The sequence below is a fragment of the Simochromis diagramma genome, unplaced genomic scaffold (genome assembly GCF_900408965.1).
Source record: "Simochromis diagramma unplaced genomic scaffold, fSimDia1.1 OVJJ01000699.1, whole genome shotgun sequence".
Classification (NCBI taxonomy): Eukaryota; Metazoa; Chordata; class Actinopteri; order Cichliformes; family Cichlidae; genus Simochromis; species Simochromis diagramma.
The window spans coordinates 284,494-306,949 of NW_024387495.1; the positions used below are offsets into that span (position 1 = coordinate 284,494).

General features: G+C 44.0%; 2 protein-coding genes across 3 annotated transcripts in view; both read left to right on the forward strand.

Annotated features, from left to right (window-relative positions):
- Nucleotides 1-11,245, forward strand: part of LOC120725645 (RNA binding protein fox-1 homolog 1-like) — a 293,134-nt gene extending 281,889 nt beyond the window's left edge. For both annotated transcript variants that reach the window (XM_040018623.1, XM_040018624.1), the window contains one exon: nt 7,486-11,245. In XM_040018623.1, the coding sequence (XP_039874557.1) occupies nt 7,486-7,641 (156 nt within the window). In that variant the 3' untranslated portion in view covers nt 7,642-11,245. The remainder of the gene's footprint in view (nt 1-7,485) is intronic.
- LOC120725650 lies at nt 5,054-16,356 on the forward strand. The gene is made up of 3 exons (XM_040018626.1): nt 5,054-5,152; nt 13,858-15,504; nt 16,307-16,356. The coding sequence occupies exons 2-3, from the start codon at nt 14,136-14,138 to the stop codon at nt 16,354-16,356; spliced, it is 1,419 nt and encodes a 472-aa protein (XP_039874560.1). The 5' UTR covers nt 5,054-5,152; nt 13,858-14,135.
- The last annotated feature ends 6,100 nt before the right edge of the window (nt 16,357-22,456 follow it).

A 22,456-nucleotide genomic window follows, 5' to 3' on the forward strand; every position in this document is an offset into this window, starting at 1 on the left:
TCCTCCTCTGTCCCCTTCTGGCCACCTGTGCCTCAACTTCTCAAGACACATACATATAAGACCTTGGGGTTGGGCACACTAAACAGCGTCCAGAGGATGATCTGTGTATTTAACCTCACCTCTGGACCCACTTTTAAATGCATGTAGACATTGAGGGTTTTCGGGAGGAGCTGTGCTGACACCTGCTGCTCTCTAGCAGAAAGCACCATGCCCTCCAGCACGCAGCAGCACCACCACATCTGAATGGGCGGAGGAAAGGATGGGGTCTTCCCACCTCCGTTCTCTGTTTGCCATTGGGGGGAGGGGGCCAGGATGAGGAGTTGGCCGTCTGGTTGGGGATGCGGGCCCTCCCTGCTGCTGCAGGACCAGGGTCGGTCTGCTTGTCTCCACCCCAGGGAAAAGGGCAGCATCTCCTGGGTCTGGGGGTTGATTGCCCCCCTGGGCGCGAGGGTACCTGGACCTCGGGTATAGAGTATGTTTGGGGAGTGTGAGTGTGTGTACAGTGTCCATTTCTGTGTGTCTCCATGATGGGCGAGTGCTGAATATTTGTATATGTGTGCATGAGGTGGGAATGCATGTCTGTGTCCATGTATCAGGTCAGTCTTAGACTGCATCTCTCTGGGAACATCTCAGGCACCCCCCCAGGTGTGGGGGCCTTTCTCCCCCCACCACACTCCCTGCCAGTGGCTGATGCCTTTAACTGTCGGTGCGTTGGTGGCTCTCGGTGTCCGGGGCTGGGCGCTCAGGTGCTCACTCCTGGTGGCTGCTTGGTGGGGCCTGGCTTGGTTGGCCCCCTTCCAGGGGGTGCCCCCCCCCTTGAACCTCAGGCCTCTGGGTCCGGAGCTCGTTCCACTCTGGCCCAGCTGGCTGCCGGCAGAGCCTGCGGGCACGTCACCGCCTGTGGGCACGTCGCTGCAGCCGCCTGCACTTTTGCACTTCTGCACTGTGGCTGCTGGGTGATCCCGATCTGGGGCTCTCCTTCACTCTTTTCTAGGTGGGTGGTGTGGCTGCCCCTTCGGTGGTCCTCCGTGGGCTCTCGAGCTCTGGGGACCCCTAGATGTCTGGAGCCTGGATCTCCTGCATGCCTGCTTCATTTCCTGGGAGGCAGGGCTATGGATCCCCACAAAGCAGGCTCATGAATAGATGTTGAAGAGGTTGTTAAGACTCTGTGACCCACCATCCATGTTGGCTGAAGCTGTTCAAATTTAGCTGCATTACTGGGTGTAGTTTAATCAAAAGTGAGGTGTAATTGAAGATATTTAACAGGATATTTTTCCAATGAGCCAACGTAAGTGTTTAATTTCTATGACAAATGGATTAGTGTTTGAGTTTACCATGTTTCACTCTTAACAGTTCAGACTTTAAATTCACTTGCTCAATTTCAGGGAAAAAAATATCCATATATTTGACATATTTCATTGTTATCCCAGAATTATCTTGTTGTAATATCAGGATCTTTGTCAGTCATTAACTGCTCCCATAAACAGTTGTGCTGTTAACAGCCATCACTTGACCCGGCTGTCTTACCTAATTATTAGGGGTGCAACGATACACAAAATTCACGGTTCGGTTCGGTTCGATACTTTGGTGTCACGGTTCGATATTTTTTCGATACAAAAAAAAAATGTTCATGCCTTTTTAATTTGTCATTTATTAAAATTATAAATATATATTTTAACTCAAAAGTACAGTTTTTAAATTTAACCCTAACCCTTGTGCGTGTTTTTTATTTTGACAGCGAATGCGCACCTGCGGACCACTTATGTGCAGCCCTGGTTATTTAGCTCGTCATATTGCAGCCACAGAAATTCTTTTGTCCATGAAACCATAAAGCTGCACTTTCTTTTTGCCTTATAGTCTGATTTGTCATAACTTCTCCGTTTTGTGGTAAGCTTTTCTTTGGCTGTCACTTCTTCACCCTGACCTGTCTTATTTGGCTCAGCAGAACTAAAATATATATCCTGCTGCTTTTACACGCGCACTCACATAAGCTCAGCGATTCTCTGTGCGATCAACCTCTCACATGTTTAAGCTTGCTGCGGGAGATTTCACTTGTCATGTTTGCATAGTAAGCTAACGATTAATAAGACAATGTCAGAGGAATTGGTGCACAAATTATCATCACTCACAGATCAGTGCTGTCGCTTTCTATACACAGTTTGCACGATTGCAAAGTGAAAGCAAAAAAACAAGCGCAAATTCAAACGTGATTTCAATATGTCACATATTGACAGTGGCTCACCGATGCCAATGACATAATTACCCAGCTACATTTCTGAAAGAATGCAAAAGCATTGACATATATTTTTCCTTCCTACAATAGCCCGACGGGCAGGGAAGAGATAGATTTTGGTAGCCCGACTGAAAAAATCGCTAGCCCCAGGACGTCGGGCTAGCGATTTTGCGAGCCCTGTATCTGATTGAGGAATCACTCATCTTTGGAAAAGAGAGTTTATTACAGAGAAATGGCTCTTTCCAAAATAAAAGCTATACTATCCGCTTCTTCTGGGCTATATTCTCAGCAGCATAAGGAGAATCATGTGCTAACAGCTGTCTAAATGACTCGGCTAAAGTTAGTAGCATGCTTGCTGTTTTTGTCTTTGCACTAGGATGATGTCGGCGTAAATGTGCAGTCATATTCGTTGTGTTCCCACTAGTGCTTTCAGGTTAATCTCGTTGAAATGACCTTAACGCCACAACACGGCAAATCTCCGTTAACGAGCTACCGCCGATCGCCCCGTGCATGGGGCTAGACGGCCAACACGTTAACGAGCTAACTGCGCTAACACACTAGTTCCCACCCATGTAATTGAGCATTGCATGGCACATCCAACATACTGTTTTACTTTAGTCCATGACGCGCTTACCTTCAGGGTTATACGTCACATGAAAACCAAAATAATTCCAAACGCCAGATCTGAATGAGGGTGGGGGAGGTTCAGTTTGCCATGTTGCAAGGAGAGCTTAACTTCTGTCTTGCTAGGTTGCCCTGCACTCAGTGAATCTGCGTTCGACTACTCCGCCTAGGCTGCACTGTCGAGCGCAGATCCACTGAGCGCTCAACACAGACAGCATCGTCAGAAGGAAAGTTGATAAAATAAATTACAAATTTTGTATTGTTCGATACATATGCGTACCGAACCGAAAGCACTGTATCGAACGGTTCAATATCGATACGAATATCGTTGCACCCCTACTAATTATAGACCACGTTCAGAGTTTTTCCTTCTCGCCCCCCTTTTCGCTTATCATGTCTGTACATCCCTCTGTATTTAATTATTAGTTACTTTTCATCTCTGGCTCTCTTGCAGAGCAAGTCCTTTGTCCTGTCTCCCTCCCCTGATACCCAACTGGTCACAGCTGTTCCTTCCTGTTAAAGGAAGTTGTTCCCACAAATGTTGCCAAGAGCTTGTTCCTATAGAGTAGCCTGCTTGTTGGTGTTTTCTCTGTATTAGTGTAGGGCTTTTACCTTAACATTTAAAGTGCCTTGAGGCAACTCTTGTTATGATTTGGCACTATGTAAATAAAATTATAAAATTATTATTAATGATTTGAACTGAACTGAACTGAACAATAAATACAAACCTGGCAAAAAAGCATTTCTTTAAAGCACTTTGTATCAAATATTAGCCCGTTTCTTTGATCTGTTTCATATAGATAAACAAAACATTATCACCAAAGGGTGCTCTACATATCCAACACTCTAAGCCCCTCTTTATTGATGATCATCTGTAAAATTGAGAGTTTGACCACAGTGGCCAATGTGGTCAATAGAACAATACTGCCATAAACTTGCCAAGTTATTGCTACCTCTGTGAGCCCAGGACACACTCACAAAAGAGATTCTTAATGTTCTGCCCTCACTTCAATCAGCACTTGGCCAAGCCTTCATGCATCTTTAAACTCCACCCCGCACACACACACACACACACACACACACACACACGCACACACACGCGCACACACACACACACACACACACACACACACACACACACTCTCCTTTTCTCTCTGCTACCTTCAGCACTTCTCTTTCATTGTTTCATTGATCGCTCAGGTTTAGCTGACATCATTGTTCCATCTCTTTCTTTTTATTTCTTTCATTGTGCATCAAATCATTGTATTCTTGTTTGTGTTTTGCCCACCAAAAGAATTTGAAAGGAAATTATAATCCAGCACAACAAAACCCAAGAGGAGAAGTCTAACTGCAGGATGCTTCCAGTTACCAGAACCATTTCCAATGTAACCTAATAAAAATATGAATAACAGATCCATCTATAAACTGGACAGAGAGGGCGTCTTTGGAGTGTCACACGTTAACCAGCTGCTGCTTCCCTATTTGCAAAAGAAACAAACAAAAGAACATCTATGTATTTTTCTGTTTTTCACCAATAAAATGATTGAAGTAATTATTTTGCCACCCTGACCACCCGATGCCTTGTTTACCTCTTGACCACTTGCAGCAGGGATACTCTTAGATTGCTCCTTTTGGTCCCACAGTCCTTCTTGTGGACTCAGTGTTTTCAGTGTCAAACTGACACAACTTTAAGAATTATGGTATTATGAGAAATACCAGTTTTCACTGAAAGAGTCAGTGTCAACACTTTGACAGAGCTATGCTAGTAGGCAGCCTAGACATCATGAGGACATCAGAGGGTGAGATGGAGCTGGAGGACTATACATCTACTGCCTCATCTCCAAAGGTATGCATGATGTCATCACACATAAGAAGCTAACCATCTACCCAAACCAGAAACCCTGGCTGAGGTCAGCTCTCTGCTGAAAGATAGGGAAGCTTCATTCGGGTGATGCACTGGCCTCGGCCAACTGGAATGCAATCTGCATTGGAGATTTTGTTGCATCTTTGTGAGCTGCATGGATACTCAGAGAGTACATGAGTTACTATATGCACCATGTGTCAGCAGCAGTGTTGGGTGTAATGCGTTACTAAGTAACGCGTTACTGTAATTAAATTACTTTTCCACTGAAAAAGTAGAGCAACTAATATTGTTCATTTTTAGGTATTTTAATTACAGTTACTTACATTACATTGTAAAATAATTAAACTCGCTGAATATCATTATTTAATTTCATTAATTTATCTTCTAAACGTAGAAGTAAACTCTGCCGCTTTAACATCGTTGCAGTGCAGGTGCGCGTCATTTCTGAAACAAGCAGACAAGAATATTAAAGTAATATGTAAGCTATGTCCTAGGGAGAAAAAACTACCGGCTGCTGTTAATAGCACAAGTAATCTACTGAAGCGCCTGACACAGAGCATAGACGAACACTTCTGAGCGATCCTTGTTCATCATCCATGGATAACACCGCGGCAACTCCTGCTAAGCAGCAAAATCTGATTTTACTTAAGCAGCACAGAAAGCATCTGAAGGTGAGCTTAAAAAATGACTGCAGGCTACACTGTGGAAGAGATGCTACCGCTGCGTACTGAGTCTCAGTCTTTAAAGAAAATTATTTATTATTTAAAGAGTTTAATTTCTATTGTTCGCCCACTCAAGGTTTATAGGAATTTGAAGAAGTATTTAGTTAAATTACTTATTTAGTAATTAAGTTACTTTTCTGACACAGTAATTAGATAAATATTTTAAATACAATATTGACTAAGTAATATGTAATTAGTAATTAACTACTTTTTTTAAAGTAACTTACCCAACACTGGTCAGCAGTTTGAGAGACATCTTCACTGTTGTGTGAGATTGGGCGATTTCTGTTTTTTATTTATTTTTGTATCTTTTTTCTAAATTTCTAATTTACACAACTTCGTATATTATCAGTTTGGAGATGCCAAAGCTTAAGTTTATAATTACTTATGGAAATGTCATCCATGTCCACATTCTTCATATGAAAAAATACATCACGGGGAAAAAAGAAAAGACGGTTCAAGTGAGGATAATGTTATTTAGGATGAAGCTAAATAACATGTAGTCACTGTCTGTTTCCCAAGTGTCTGTTGGCTAATCAGAACTCGCTTCCACTTTCCCATGCTCACTGTGACATGACTGGTCTAGTCCGGTCATCTTCTTCTCTTCTCCATGTGCTCATCTAACATTCTCCATCACAGATGCTTTTGTGCCTCCTCCCCATCTCCGCCATGTTACTCAGGGCTCCTACTGTTGTTAGAAAGAATGTTTAATTCCTTCTAATGATCTCTCCTTATTGAACTGATAACAGCTCTTTACATTAAGTTGAATATAAATTTCCAAATTAATGTTAATCTGTCTAATGCTTGTGATACAGTTTAATATAGCTTCGTTTTTTAGCAGCATCCTCTTGTTCAGTGTGGTGCAGGCACTCGGGATTTTTTGTGTGTGACTTTTTTGCCCTGCTGACCTGCAGAAATGCACCTTGTTAGTGGTCTGGAGCTTTTGTTTTACAAATATAACACTGCATTTTCCTCTCTGCTCCTCTCCAAAACTAAACTAACACACAGACAGAGAGCTGGTGTTGTCTCACCCTCCGTGTAACTAGATAATATGGAACTTGTCCTCTGTAGTGGAAATGCAGTCTGAGTGCTCAGTGACGGCAGATGAATACTACATAATCCCATTCAGTTATTTACATAGTGCCAAATCACAACAACAGTTGCATCAAGGTGCTTTATACTTTATACGCTTCACATGCAAACAGGTTGAGCAAAATATCTCAGCTGGCTTGTTGTCACCTCACAACAAAGTTGTGTTAACCATTGTGTCACCCAAGCCGATCACCTCACTGAAGATTCTTTTGTTTTGTCTGTAATAACTGATAATAATATAATAACTTATCAGGTCACAGTCAGTAAGATTGCTGAAGACACAAATAACTTAGTATCCTTAGTAAAACATCTATATAGCAGTAGATTTTACTAGCGATGATATTTGTGGTTGTTGGAGTTGGTTTTTTTAATATACTGAACATGCATATGATGTGTGCAAATGTAGTGCAATGATATCAGTCGTCGCTGGGCAGTGACCACCCCTCTGTTATGGACTGGTTTGGTGCAATGTGGCCACTTAGCTGTGAACACAGATCAGCAGTGTTGACTCTGCTTGCTTGTGCTAATGTAGCTAAATAATAAGAATCTAACAGGCAGACATTTTCTTTTCCAGCTCAGCCGATGCAGATCTATATACACACATATTTACCCATCTGAATTTCCTCCATCACTAGACATCATACATTTCTACAATTTGTTATCCAGAGAAACACATTAACTTGGAGCATAATAAGAATATCCTTTGAAATTCTTTTTAAAAGTCATTTTAAAGACCTTCCTTCAACGTCCCAGATCATCTCAAGCTGTCACTGCATATTAGAAAGGATCTGTTTGTTTTAATGCAGATTGTTGAGTCTACAAAGGTTTAGCAGTCTTGCCTCTAACATCAGTCCTATTTTTTAATTTAATTACATTTTGTTTATGTAGCAGTATATTTACTAGCAAACAAATGTGGCTAATTTGTGGAATGTTGTGTGTTTTCTTTGCAGCATCCAGAGGACGTGGCACAGACCGAGGGTTCGCAGCAGCTCCACCTGCAGCCCAGCGATTCATTAGAGAAGCAGCAACCCAAGAGGTTACACGTCTCTAACATCCCTTTCCGCTTCCGGGACCCTGACCTCCGGCAAATGTTTGGGGTGAGATGAGACACAATGACACGCAATAATTTATGTGCCACTGTACACTTAAAAGCAGTCACTGCTTTTCAAGAACATCAGCAAATACAGTCAGGAAAAGATAAATCTATATGTCTGTTTATGTATAGCTATAATTAAAAAACAGAAGTTAACCGTAGTCTACAGACTGAATTTTAATAGAAATTTACAATGCATTATTTACATTGGGTAAACATGAACATTTTCATGTGGCTTGTTGAATAATTTAAACACCCAGCTGCCTACCTCTGAATACTTGGTACGAGAGCGTTGCATCTGTTTCCATTCCAAAGGCCACTGACAACAGAATAGGTACACTATAACCATCAGCATGCTCTTACACTGGAAACACACAAAGAAAACAATGTGCTTGCATTAGCATTAGCATTAGCATCACACACACCTGTCTCGTAGAATAGAATAGCATACAATAGCTTTTTTATTGTCACTGTTACTAGAACAATGAAAGGCAGTTTGGGCATTTCTCCATGTGTGTGAAGTACACAATAGCATAAGTATTTACACATCTTAGTATTTCATATCAAGCAAAGAACATATACGTGCTGTTGCTACAAACTGGTTTCTATGAACGTTTAGAACACTGAGGATATCAGCATGAGCACACTGTCTTACAAAAAACTAATCAAAGGCAACAGGTCATTAAAAACAGTCAGTGGCACGCTAACGCTTCATTGTGTTGTGTGTATTCAGTTACTACAGTCATGGAGTGTATCCCTGCTGTGTTCCTGGCAAAGATGTTGTGAGTGGGCTACGATCATTTGTACTGCAGGTTTTGCCATCAGTTAAGCAAATTCTGATGATCCACTTTTTTGTTCGTAGATCTACTATAAAGTCCACCAGGGGGCGCCCTACTGTAAGGTCTTGGTTGAAGTGCACACTCTGTATTGAGCTTTCCTTCCTGCTGTCTTCCCTCAGTTCACATGACACGTTTAGAAAATATCGCTCACTATTATCAATTATTAATATTTGTTCTCCTTGGATAAACTCCTGTGTGTGGCATCACGCTGACTGCCTCATCAAAAGCTGTGCCTTTTTCAAATAAAAAAGCGACGTCATGAGAAGTGAAACATGCTATCAGGTGTTCTAACATTGTAGCACGCAGCAGTAACAATGGTTGTGCATTGGGTATGTCTCTGGTGTTCTGGGTTTAACAATAAAAATAAATATTCTCTTATGTCCTCTGGTGCCAAATACAAAGTTCTCTCAAGCAATGGAATTACAACTGAGGTTTTTACTAAGAGTCAAGTCAATTCACAGACTATAGATTTACTGATATGAATCCACCATTACCATTAAATATCGTATGATTTCCCTTCTCTGACACATCTACTAACTTCCACATTTCTCTGGTGGAGTTCAATATCTGCTCAAAGTCGGTACTTTGTTTTAGCAGGAGGGACGACAGCCCACAGGCCTCGTCATGTACAAGGCTTTTGTGGGCTGATGAAGAGTTGATGAAAGGGTCCATCAGTTGATATAAATAATGGGATTCCTCAACTAGGGAATTTATCCTCATTAGGTGTATAAAGTGTGACATCTTCATTTTGTCTGCGTGTGTGCATCTAAAAGAGTGTAATCTTGAAAAGAAGTGGCACTGTGAACTTTCTCCCACTCACTTAGTGAGGTCTCCAAGGCACTAAACACTTCAACATAATTAAGTAGTGACAGCATCTGATAGAGGCAAAGAAGGAATTGTGAGAAAGAAAGAAACACGAATGTGGAAGCCGAAGTGGGGGATTAGAAGAGACAGACAATTTGTTAGTTCCCACTACAATCAGTGATGCTCAGAGGTCATCCAGCCTCGTTAAGAGCAGGACAGGAAGCACAACAACAACTGTTTCCAAGTGCCTCCTTCTTCTGGAAGTAGGTTTCGCTGAAAAATTCTCTTCTACAAAATATAATGCAAAGTGTATGACATACAATTTTATACAAGTACTGGGAAGGTACATATTAAAAATAAATAAATTCAAGCAGGTACATACATCTTATGGGGCGGGGGGGGGGGACTACAAAGTAATGTGGCTGCATACGTTTGATGTATTTGTTTTGTTTTTTTAGGTCATGACAGAAATTTTTTATAGCCATGTTGGTTACAATGATGTACACCAGGAAAGTGTGATGCACCTTCTGGTACTAATGTAACCATATATCTTAACAACTATGTGAACTAAATTACAGATGATTCACAAATTGACGAGTCAGACTTTGCTGAGATCATTTCAGCTAATTTTACTCCTTTTTTGTCTTTGTGAAATGGAAACATTGTCAGTAATGCAGAAATACAATTTCCAAATAACTTGTGTTGTTACTTCAGAATGTCTGTTTTGATGAACGATGTTTTCTGCATTAAGGATGTAACGAGTTGTCAGAGAACCATCCCGGCACTGACAACAGACTCTCTTACACATGGTCACACCATTTCTTTATTTTTAGTGTCAATGTTTTTAGCTTCAGGGGTTGTTGGTTATAAAGCAGTGTCACTGCAGTAGGAGTAACTCAGGTTTCACTTCAGTGGGTTCCTCCATTCACTTTAATGGAAATCACAAACAACTGGTTCAGTCTTTCATTACGATCTTCTAGTCTAACACCAAAATGCAAACAAATACGATAGTTGGAGCATTACACCAAATGAAATTGCATCTGTGTAAAACCTGTTAGAGGAAAGTCATACGAGAACATTACACAGAGGCTTATAAACGAGTTCAAACAGGGGTGAGACAGACACAAGCTGAATCTCTGCATATGTGAATAACACAATACTAAAGAACAACACGCCTTCTTCTGGTTGTTGTGTATAGTTTCAGCAATATAGTCAGAGTCAAGGAGAGAAAACTTTGGTTTTAGAAAAGGATAAACTGGGTTCATTACCCTGGCTTATTTGAGTTGAATTCATAATTAGAAAAACACATTGGAGGGAAATTACCAGGCTGGGTTTTTTTTTTATGGTAGAATGATAATTGGCATTCACAGCGCCACTTTGCTTTTCAGTTCTCTCATTCTCAAGATGTGAGTGAAATCTGTATTCCAGGCCTGCACCTCTATTGATTTCCTGCACTCAAAACTTACTACAAACATTTACCTACGCAGCTATTAGAAGGAAGCCGTCCTGTATTTACCACATGTCAGTATCTGTTGTTATTGGGCATCCAAGACTTTGTCATAATTTCAGATGCATGGAACCAAAAAGCATGCAGGCTGTGCAGCACTTGCAGGAGGATACTGTTCATTTACCCACATGTAGAATGAAACTTGACAAGCTGATGCAGCATTGCTGCTACCCCCTGAGCCTCAGCTGTGTTTAATTAATAAGCAGGCACTTAGTGAGCCAGCCGCAAGAGGGTCCTTACTGTCACGTTTCCCAGGGGTAGGGGTCCTAAATGAGTCATTAGATACTCAGCAGACACACACAGGCTTTTTATACACACAAACACTTATGATCTGTATTACCAGTGTGTGTCTGCGGTTGCAGTGAGCACTGGGGGCTGGGTTTTGTGCTAATGGAGTTTTAATGACATCTACTCCTGTCTAATCACCTGTTCTGAAGGCTTTCAACATCCAGGTAGCACAGAGCTCCCAGCAAGGGAATTCTTTTTAATGCCTCTTGTTCATGGCTACAGTCTCATTTGCCTATCCAATTATTCCATAAAGCTCTTCTCTAACCGGTTCTGCCTCTGAGGAAACGTGGTGTGATTATAATCTGCAAATCTGCTAATTCCCATCAACATATCAGTGTAGCAGTGGAGTCATTTGATCTGAGTGGGTAGTTAGAAAGCCTGGGCTTTACTATTGCTGGGCCTAACAGTGGAGAGAGTGTGTTTATGTTGATTAAGACAATTAGAGTGATTAGAAAGAAGGGGGCACTGATATACACCATTTCATTTACTACAGAGACTTGACTCATCAGATATGTTACATTTTTGGTGCCATACGCAGGATGTTCTTAGCATATTTGGGGGCTAAAGAGCTTACAGATAAAAAGTTTTCTAAATTAGTTTCCACTGATGCTGTTCACAATATTTCAGAGTTAAGAATAATGCCAAGAATAATGTTGGGTGTAATGCGTTACTAAGTAATGTGTTACTGTAGTTAAATTACTTTTCCCTGAAAAAGTAGAGTAACTAATTACTGTTCATTTTTAGGTATTTTAATTACAGTTACTTACAATGTACTTGCGTTACATTTTAAAATAATTAAACTCGCTGAATATCATTATTTAATTTCAATAATTTATCTTCTAAATCAGGGGTCGGCAACTCTAGGCACGCGAAGGGTTAACTGATGGCACGACCACAGCTGGACTGGCCATCGGGCATTTGCTCGGTGGGCCGATGATTTTTTATTTATTTTTTGTAACGGTATAAACAATCAAAGGTGGTGGATTGGTCAGATGCTGGCCAGTGTATAAAAATAACTCAGTTGTTTGATGGTGGCTATGGCATAGCTTCCACAGATTCAGTAACATTAGCAAGTGGTGGAGGCCAGTGGGTGGATGAGAGAAAGAGGAGGCAAGGGGGGAGGCAAGAGGAGAGACCCGAGGCAGCTGCCGGTCCGAGTGTCAGGTGAACTGAACTTCAGGTAAGAAGTTATGACCTGCAGTCTATCTGGGCCAGATATAAAGTTTAGGTGTAGTTTTATTTTTGTTGTGCTGACTTTTTACAGTCAGTTACAATAACTCGTACTGCGTACTAGATAGCATGAACTTTATTTTATTCATAAGTTAGTAGAGTTGCCAACCGTCCCCTAAAAAACGGAATGGTCTCGTATTCAGAGAAAATATTACGCGTTTCAGGTTGAGGTGAAAAGGAGCACAGTTTGTCCCGGACTTCAGCTACAATGAAAAAGACACAAAGCTGGAGTTATTCTGTGTCTTTGCTGCACGGCTGCCTCTTCTCCTCTCATCCTCTCCCCTCCCTCTCCTGTTTCTACTTCAATCATGAAACTGATCACTGATCAGCTGATCGACTTTTCTCTCTTGTTTGTTTATCGCCCACTTTGCACCAGAAAGAGGAAACCAGCGGATGTCGCGCTAAACAACCGCAGCATGTTTAAGCTTGATCAGCTGTTGTTAGAATTTATTTAATATTAGTTTCTAGTATCAGCTGATGTTTGCTGGAGCCACAGCTGTAAAGCTGCTGGTCATGATGTCGGTTTGGATATGTGGTGAGAGGGAAACATGAAGATGAAACCAGGAGATGTCCTTACTGAATCATCAGAGCTGAACAGGTGATGGAGAAACAGGTTCACCTTTTAGGTGACATGAATGAGTTGAAGTTGTGAACTGTTTCTGAGAGACAAATAACACCAGGATCCTTTTTTTTATGTAGCTGACAGCTGGTAACTGTGCAGGGGGCGTGTCTAGCAAAGTGTTGCCAGGGGGGCAGGTATTAACAGGGAAAGGGGGGCAGAAAGAAATACTTTCTTATTCTCATTTAAAATGTCTCGCTGTTATTAAATAATTATCTGAATCTTACAACCAAAGTTTTTATCTGATGTAAAATGTATAGAAATCATACATATACCAACAAGACAGTGTACATCCCTGTCACCACAGCGTTTTCATTCAAAGGCTTTATGGCTTTAATACCTGGGGGGCCGGTCTCTAGTCAAAATGAGAAGGTGCATTAAAAAATAAATGGCCACGCCAGCGGTGCACATTGCAGATAGCTCACATAGACACATTAGTTGTGCCACTTCTTAATGACGGTATCTTAGCTAACATCCCCAACTACCAGATTCAACTTGTAATTGGCTAAAAATAACTTCACCTACTGGTGAGAGGGACGTTGCTAGCTGGCAGTTTTTTCAAGCGATGTTGAAATTTCCACATTCAGACACTTCAAATGCTTCAGGAGCTGTCCGCTCAGCACAGCATCAGCACCGCATTTCATTCAAAAACTTGAGACAGAATTCACAATGTGTTTTCAGGACTTTCAGGTGTTTGGACCAATGTTTTCTTTTCTGATTGCTGATAGCTGCCAACATCTGCGAACAAATATAATTCTATAAAGTTCTTCTATATAGAGTGTAACTGTTAATATAGAGCGTTATTAAATTTATTGCTAATTCAGTCATATGGCACACTGACTTCTGAGGAAATTTTAGATGGCACTCGTCATCAGAAAGGTTGCCGACCCCTGCTCTAAACGTAGAAGTAAACTCTGCCGCTTTAACATCACTGTAGTGCAGGTGCGCGTCATTTCGCGCCAGTTTGCTGCATAGTCGTATTCTAAAGCGGAAGATGTCGGACTCGCCTGATGCGTGTGGCTGTTTTATGAAATGGACATATTCCCGTCTCTTCACTTTTCTGAAACAAGCAGACAAGAATATTAAAGTAATATGTAAGATATGTCCTGGGGAGAAAAAACTAACTGCTGTTAATAGCACGAGTAATCTACTGAAGCGCCTGACACAGAGCATAGACGAACACTTCTGAGTGATCCTTGTTCATCATCCATCCAAGTAAGATGGCGCGGCCACGTCCAGACACCTTCCTGACCGTTCCGCTCCGACTATCCACTTTTCTTGTTTTTTACTTATTTTTTGCTCTGGTTTACATTCCAAAATCCTCTAGTCTTATAGTCTACGACCACAGATCACTTGTAAACATCGGTGACAAGGTTGCACATCTAATCTTGGACACTTTTAAACCCGACCCATCCTGGCCACCAGAGATTCTACGCGGCGCAGAGAACAACAAAGGACGGGCTGCTCATCCAAGGCGTGGAACAAAGAAGCGCCGGGGGAAACGCACTGGCATTAGGAACAGACTAAGACAGCAGGCGCATCGCGCATCACTTCCCAGTATCCTACTGGCCAACATACAATCCATGGAGAACAAGCTCGATGACCTAAGAGCAAGAGTCACCTTCCAATGTGACATGAGGGACTACAACATTCTGTGCTTCACGGAGACATGGCTGACCCCCACTGTGTCGGACCAGGCCGTAACTGTGTTGGATTCATTTTTTGTGCTCCGCACGGACAGAACGGCAGAGTCGAACAAAACCAAAGGTGGAGGAGTGTGTTTCATGGTAAACAGAAAGTCGTGTGATGCCAGGAGCATTTCTGCTCTCTGCAGCGGCTGCTTGCCACATCTGGAGTTCCTGAGCATTAAATGCCGCCCTTTCTGTCTGCCCCGTAAGTTCACCTCAGTCATCGCCACGGTGGTCTACATCCCAGCCCAAGCGGACACAGGTATGGCTTTGTCCGAACTACATGATGAACTGAGTTCGTTACAAAACAAGGACCCAGGCGCAGCCCTCATTGTAGCAGGAGACTTTAATAAAGCGAACCTCAGACAAGTCATTCCGAACTTTTACCAGCATGTCTCATGTCCGCTGAGGGGGGATCGAATTTTGGACCACTGCTACACGCCATACAAGCAGGGCTACAAAGCTGTCTCACACCCGGCTTTTGGGAAGTCTGACCACAACGCCATCTTCCTCATTCCCCAGTATAAACAAAACATATGGAGGGAAGAAGTAACCAAGAGGGAGGTGAAACGGTGGACTGCCCAATCAGAAGCTACGCTACAGGACGCACTCAACGACGTCGACTGGGACATGTTCAGAGCATGTGCAGTCAACATCAACGAGTTTACGGAAGTAGCAGTATGCTTCGTCAACATGCTAGCGGAGGAGATTATCCCCACTGCGAGAGTCACCACATTCCCAAACCAGAAACCGTGGATGGACAGATCAAGCCGCACTGCAGTGAATGCCAGGACCCCCACCTACAACGCGGGTCTCGCCACTGGCGATATGAGCACCTACAAAGCGGCCTCATACGGCGTGCGGCACGCGGTGAGAGATGCCAAACGTCTGTACCGGGAGCGTGTGGAGTCCCGCTTCCACCAGGGCGACACACGGAGTATGTGGCACAGACTACGCACCATTACGGACTACAAAGCCAGGGACACTGCGCCGATCAACGCTGACTCTGCATTCACCAACGAGCTGAATCAGTTGAGAGATGAGATAGCCTTTATTTGTCAGTTGCAGGTCTTTTGCCCACAACCGAGATGACAGACCTTGCCGACCATACATACAATACAAACATCACATTGGGGAGACAGGTCAGGCTAGGTAGTGAGGAAAAAAACATCGAAATGTGCAACACAAAAGGATAATACAGGAATGCACAGGTATCAACACACCATAACACAATAAACACAGACAAGCAACATGGGAAAGTGTTCCAGTGTGTACATCTGATCTGGGACCGCTGCAATCTTTCGACTGCACCTCCAGCTGACCTGATGTCCACATCAGAGGGGAGGTGGAGGGCCCAGACTTCTCGTTAAAGGGTGACAAGCAGCCACCAGGAGTGAGCCGGTGCGTACCTGGACGCCCATCCCCGGACACAAAGAACCACCAACGCACCGATGACTGAGGGCGTCTGACACTGGCAGTGGAAGTGGTGGGGGGAGATAGGCCTCCATACCTTGGAGAGACCTGAGATGTCCCCAGAGAGGTGGCGTCTGATACCCAACCTGACATATAGACACAGACATACAGGCACACACAGATACAAACATCCATTCCCACCCTCATGCTCTCATATGCAATTACTCAACACTCACCCAACGTGGAGACAGACATAAAGAGACACTGTACACACAATCACACTCCCCAAGTGTACTCTAAGCCCCGGGACAAAGGGCTGGTCCGGACGGGCCTAATCTGAGAAACATTTTGTAGAAGACGTTTTGTACCTTCGTAGCAGACGGAAGGGCCAGCCGGACCATCACTGGGTTCAGGACCACCTGGATGGCGAAGGGGCCAAGAGACCGAGGGGTCAGTTTCTTTGGGAATGTGTCTGCTGGAGAGCAACACCTGCTGGCCGACCTGATAGTCCGGGGCAGGAGTGCGACGGCGATCTGCCAATGCCTTGTTCCGCTCAGCTGTTCTCAGGAGCGCCGCTCGGGAGGCCCGCCAGACCCAACGACAGCATCTCAGATGGCGCTGGACGGAGGGGACAGCCAGCTCTCCCTCAGAGATGGAGAGGTGGGGGGGGTTGGTTCCCCAGGCGCGACAACGCATCGGGCTTAGTATTCCTAGAACCGGGCCTGTAAGTAATGGAGAAGTGGAAATGAGTAAAAAATAAGGCTCACCTGGCTTGTCGTACGTTGAGGCGCTTGGCCGCCCAGAGATACGCCAGGTTTTTATGGTCCGTCCACACCACGAAAGGCTGCTCAGTGCCCTCCAGCCAATGCCGCCATTCCTTGAGAGACAACTTGATGGCGAGCAATTCCTGGTCACCCACATCATAATTTCTCTCAGCTGGCGACAACCTACGGGAGAAGAAGGCACTGGGATGTAGCTTGCCTTCGACCTGTTGAGTGAGAACCGCCCCCATGCCTGAATCGGACGCGTCCACCTCCACGATGAATGGCCGACTGAGGTCCGCCTGGACGAGGACCAGAGCCGAGGAAAACAGGTGCTTGAGTCGATCAAATGCTTGCTGGGCTGCGGAGGACCACTGGAAGGACAACTTAGGAGAAGTGAGGTTGGTTAGAGGAAGGGCTACCTTGCTGAAATCCCTGATAAAGTGGCAGTAGAACTTGGCGAAGCCCAAGAACCTCTGCAACTGCCCAAGAACTTCTGCAACTCCCTGCGGGTCTTGGGAATGGGCCATTCCACGACAGCTTTGACCTTGGCCGGGTCAGCCCGTAAGCACCCCTGTTCCACAATGAAACACAGCAAAACAGTGTGATTATTTACAGTGAAATAGACAGATAAGCCCGACAATCCACTCCAAAGTGCAATTTTCCAATAGTGCCCGTCCTTTGCTCCCAGTGTGTTCAGTGCGGTAACTCCGTTAGTGTGTGCTCCCAAACTCGCTTCTCTGCTCGACTCTCTCGCACAGACTATACCAGTTAGGAGTAATAATCCCACGTCGACTGTCACCGCGAGCCCTGGTTAAATACCTCTGTCTGGCCAGGTTTATGATTACCGACAGCTGGTCAGGTAATCAGCTGCAGGTGGGCCGGCAACAGCGAGGAGGGACTCCTGATGACGACAGTCGCCAGATCAACGCCTTTCCCATGGCGCGCACTTCCGTGAACAGCCCCGTGAACCGGGGGAGAGAGAGAGAAGCAAGACAGAAACACGCAAAATAAAAAACAAGCAAGGTCGTCCGGAAAGGACCGTCCAACCGTGACAGATCCTTACATTTAACCATTTTTCCTGCATCTATGCATCAAAATTTTACCTTATCCCTGTATATATCCCACCCACTAAGGTGCCATGATGAAGACATAAACAGTGTTATTCATTTCAACTGTCAGTGTTTATAATGTTATGTTGGCTTCTTTCACTACAGTTCACCATTTCATATTATTTATATAGCACCAAATTGCAACAATTTTATATTTTAAGGTAAATGTAAAGATCCTAAAGGCAGTACCCCAGTAATCAAATGATTCTCTGACAAGCCTTTTGTGACAGTGAGAAGAACAAACTCCCTTTTGTTAGGAAGAAACCTCTGGCAGATCCATGGTCCAGTTCCATGGTCATGGAGGGGCAGCCATGCCGTGATCAGCTGGGGATAACCAGTGTACTTCTGGTTATCCCCACACATTTTGAACTAATAAATAACATATTTTATGTGCTTACCATCTCATTCACTATGCCAATTTTAATAGTTTATCACTTCACATTGCATTACTACTTCAATTCAATTCAATTTTATTTATATAGCGCCAAATCACAACAAAAGTCGCCTCAAGGCGCTTCATAGATACAGAGAAAAACCCAACAATCATATGACCCCCTATGAGCAAGCACTTTGGCGACAGTGGGAAGGAAAAACTCCCTTTTAACAGGAAGAAACCTCCGGCAGAACCAGGCTCAGGGAGGGGCGGCCATCTGCTGCGACCGGTTGGGGTGAGAGAAGGAAGACAGGATAAAGACATGCTGTGGAAGAGAGACAGAGGTTAATAACAGATATGATTCAATGCAGAGAGGTCTATTAATACATAGTGAGTGAGAAAGGTGACTGGAAAGGAAAAACTCAATGCATCATGGGAATCCCCCGGCAGCCTACATCTATTGCAGCATAACTAAGGGAGGATTCAGGGTCACCTGGTCCAGCCCTAACTATATGCTTTAGCAAAAAGGAAAGTTTTAAGCCTAATCTTAAAAGTAGAGATAGTGTCTGTCTCCCGAATCCAAACTGGAAGCTGGTTCCACAGAAGAGGGGCCTGAAAACTGAAGGCTCTCCCTCCCATTCTACTTTTAAATACTCTAGGAACAAGTAGGCCTGCAGAGCGAGAGCGAAGCGCTCTAATAGGGTGATATGGTACTACAAGGTCATTAAGATAAGATGGGGCCTGATTATTTAAGACCTTGTATGTGAGGAGCAGGATTTTGAATTCAATTCTGGATTTAACAGGAAGCCAATGAAGGGAAGCCAAAACAGGAGAAATATGCTCTCTCTTTCTAATCCCTGTCAGGACTCTTGCTGCAGCATTTTGGATTAGCTGAAGGCTTTTCAGCGAGTTTTTTGGACATCCTGATAATAATGAATTACAGTAGTCCAGCCTGGAAGTAATAAATGCATGAACTAGTTTTTCAGCGTCACTCTGAGACAGGATATTTCTAATTTTAGAGATGTTGCGCAAATGGAAGAAAGCAGTCTTACATATTTGTTTAATATGTGCATTGAAGGACATGTCCTGGTCAAAATGACTCCAAGGTTCCTCACCGCGTTACTGAGGCCAAGGTAATGCCATCCAGAGTAAGAATCTGGTTAGATACCATATTTCTAGGCTTTTCAGGGCCGAGTACAATAACCTCAGTTTTATCTGAATTAAGAAGCAGAAAGTTAGCGGCCATCCAGGTCTTTATGTCTTTAAGACATTCCTGCAGTTTAACTAATTGGTGTATGTCATCTGGCTTCATGGACAGATAGAGCTGGGTGTCATCAGCATAGCAGTGAAAATGTATGCTATGTCTTCTAATGATACTGCCTAAGGGAAGCATGTATAATGTAAACAGAATTGGTCCTAGCACTGAACCCTGTGGAACTCCATAATTAACCTCAGTATGTGAAGAGGACTCTCCATTTACATGCACAAATTGGAGTCTTTTAGATAGATATGATACAAACCACTGCAGTGCAGTACCTGTAATACCTACAGCATGTTCTAATCGCTCTAATAGGATATTATGGTCAACAGTATCGAACGCTGCACTAAGGTCTAGCAGGACAAGCACAGAGATGAGTCCACTGTCAGAGGCCATAAGAAGATCATTTTAACCTTCAACTAAAGCTGTTTCTGTGCTGTGCTGAGCTCTGAAACCTGACTGAAACTCTTCAAATAAACCATTCCTCTGCAGTATGATCTGTTAGCTGTTTGACAACTACTCTTTCAAGGATTTTTGATATGAAAGGAAGGTTGGAGATTGGCCTATAATTAGCTAAGACTGCTGGGTCTTAGAGATGGCTTTTGAGTAAAGGTTTAAACTACAGCCAGCTTGAAGGCCTGTGGTACATAGCCGATCATTAGAATAGAATAGATAGAATTCAACTTTATTGTCATTGCACATGCACAGGTACAGGGCAACGAAAATGCAGTTTGCATCCATCCAGAAGTGCTTTAGTGATATAGATATATTACAAGATATTATTAGCAATAATATAGATATGTGAGTATATTACAGAATGGGTCTATTATGGAATGTTATAATGTAACACGGTATAACAGTATGTTGTGAATATTCTATAACTATACGTTATGTACAGGCTGTAGTGAGTACAAGCTATGTACAGGCTATGAACAGGATATAAATATGAAAAAACTATACAGAATATGAAATAAGTAACTTTACAGAATCTGAGATATACAGCTATACAGAAATGGGAACTATGCAAGTTTTAAACAGTTGTAGGATTAAAGATTATCGAATGTACAGAATGATTATTTACACAGAGCTATACAGTAGTGCAGTTAAGATAAGTGAGGGTGTAGATAGTTTCTACAGAGGCTATATAAAGTGCTGGTGGTTGTGAGTGGTGGTTCAGTCCATGTATTATTGTGTGTTTGAGGGTACAGTTGTCCAGTGGTGTGTATGTTCAGTCCATGAGTTTTAACGTGGGTCAGATGTCAGGAGGCAGAGTTCAGGAGTCTGACAGCTGTGGGGAAGAAGCTGTTCCGGTACCTGGTGGTCTTAGTCCGTAGGCTCCTGTGGCGCCTCCCAGAGGGCAGGAGGGTGAAGAGTCCATGTGATGGGTGACTGGGGTCTCTTGATGATTTTCCCAGCCCTTTTCAGACACCGCTTCCTGTAGATGTCTTTTATGGCAGGGAAGTGGTGCTCCGGCGATGCGCTGGGCAGTTTTCACGACCCTCTGCAACGCCTTCCTGTCCGAGGGCAGAGCAGCTCCCGTACCAGACTGTTATACAGTTGTCAGGATGCTCTCGATGGTGCAGCGATAGAAGTTCACCAGGATGTCTGAGGACAGGTGGTTCTTCCTCAGAGTCCTCAAGAAGAAGAGGCGCTGGTGAGCCTTCTTGACCAGCTTGGAGCAGTTGGTCGTCCAGGTGAGATCCTCGGAGATGTGGACTCCCAGGAACTTGAAGCTGCTCACACGCTCCACAGCCGTCCCCTTAATGTGGATGGGTGGATGTGGGTCAGCATTTCCTCCTGTAGTCCACGATGAGCTCCTTGGTCTCTCGGTTGTTAAGCAGCAGGTTGTTTCTGTCGCACCACTCAGCCGACGATCCACCTCCTCCCTGTAGGCGGCCTTATCGTTGTCACTGATGAGGCCAATCACCGTGGTGTCATCTGCAAACTAATGATGGTGTTGGAACATCAGCAGGTCTGCAGTCGTGGGTGAAGAGGGAGTATAGGAAAGGGCTCATCACACAGCCTTGTGGTACACCGGTGTTCATTGTGATTGTAGATGAGCAGTGGTTATCCAGCCGGACATGTTGGGGGCGGTTGGTCAGGAAGTCCAGTAACCATTTGCAGATGAGGGAACTGATGCCCAGGTCTGTCAGTTTCCTGATGAGTTGTGAGGGGTGGATTGTATTGAATGCTGAACTGAAGTCTATAAACAGCATTCTGGCGTAGGTGTTGTTGTTGTCCAGGTGTGAGAGGACAGAGTGCATTGCGATGGAGACTGCATCCTCTGTGCTCCTGTTCTGGCGGTATGCGAATTGGGTGGGGTCCAGGGTGGGGGGGAGACAGGATTTGAAGTGTGCTAGGACCAGTCGCTCTAAGCACTTAGTGATGATGGGGGTGAGTGCTACTGGGCGGTAATCATTGAGGCAAGATGGGTTGGAGTTTTTGGGTATCGGGACGATGGAGGTGGATTTGAAGCAGGCCGGTACCACAGCGTGGGCCAAGGACAGATTGAATATGTCTGTGAGCACTCCTGCAAGCTCCCCAGAACACGCTCTGAGAACACGCCGGGGATGCCATCAGGGCCTGCAGCCTTGTGGACATTGATCCTGCTCAGCACCGCTCCTACATCGGTGGGGGAGAGAGTCAGAGGGTTGGTCTGGCGTCATGTCTGCTTTGGTTGTGGTTGTGGGGTTCCCTCGCTCAAAACGAGCATAAAAGTTGTTGAGCTCGTTGAGGAAGGAGCCATCAGAGGATGCGGGGGAGGGTTTGGTGGTCCTGTAGTCTGTGATGGTCTGGCGTCCTTGCCACATGCGTCGGGGGTGGCGTTGGAGAAGTGTTCTTCTACCCTTCTTTTTGTAATGGTGTTTGGTTTTTGATGCCCTTCTTTAGATTAGCCTGGCGCTTACTGTAGGCGTGTGCATCTCCTGACCTAAAGG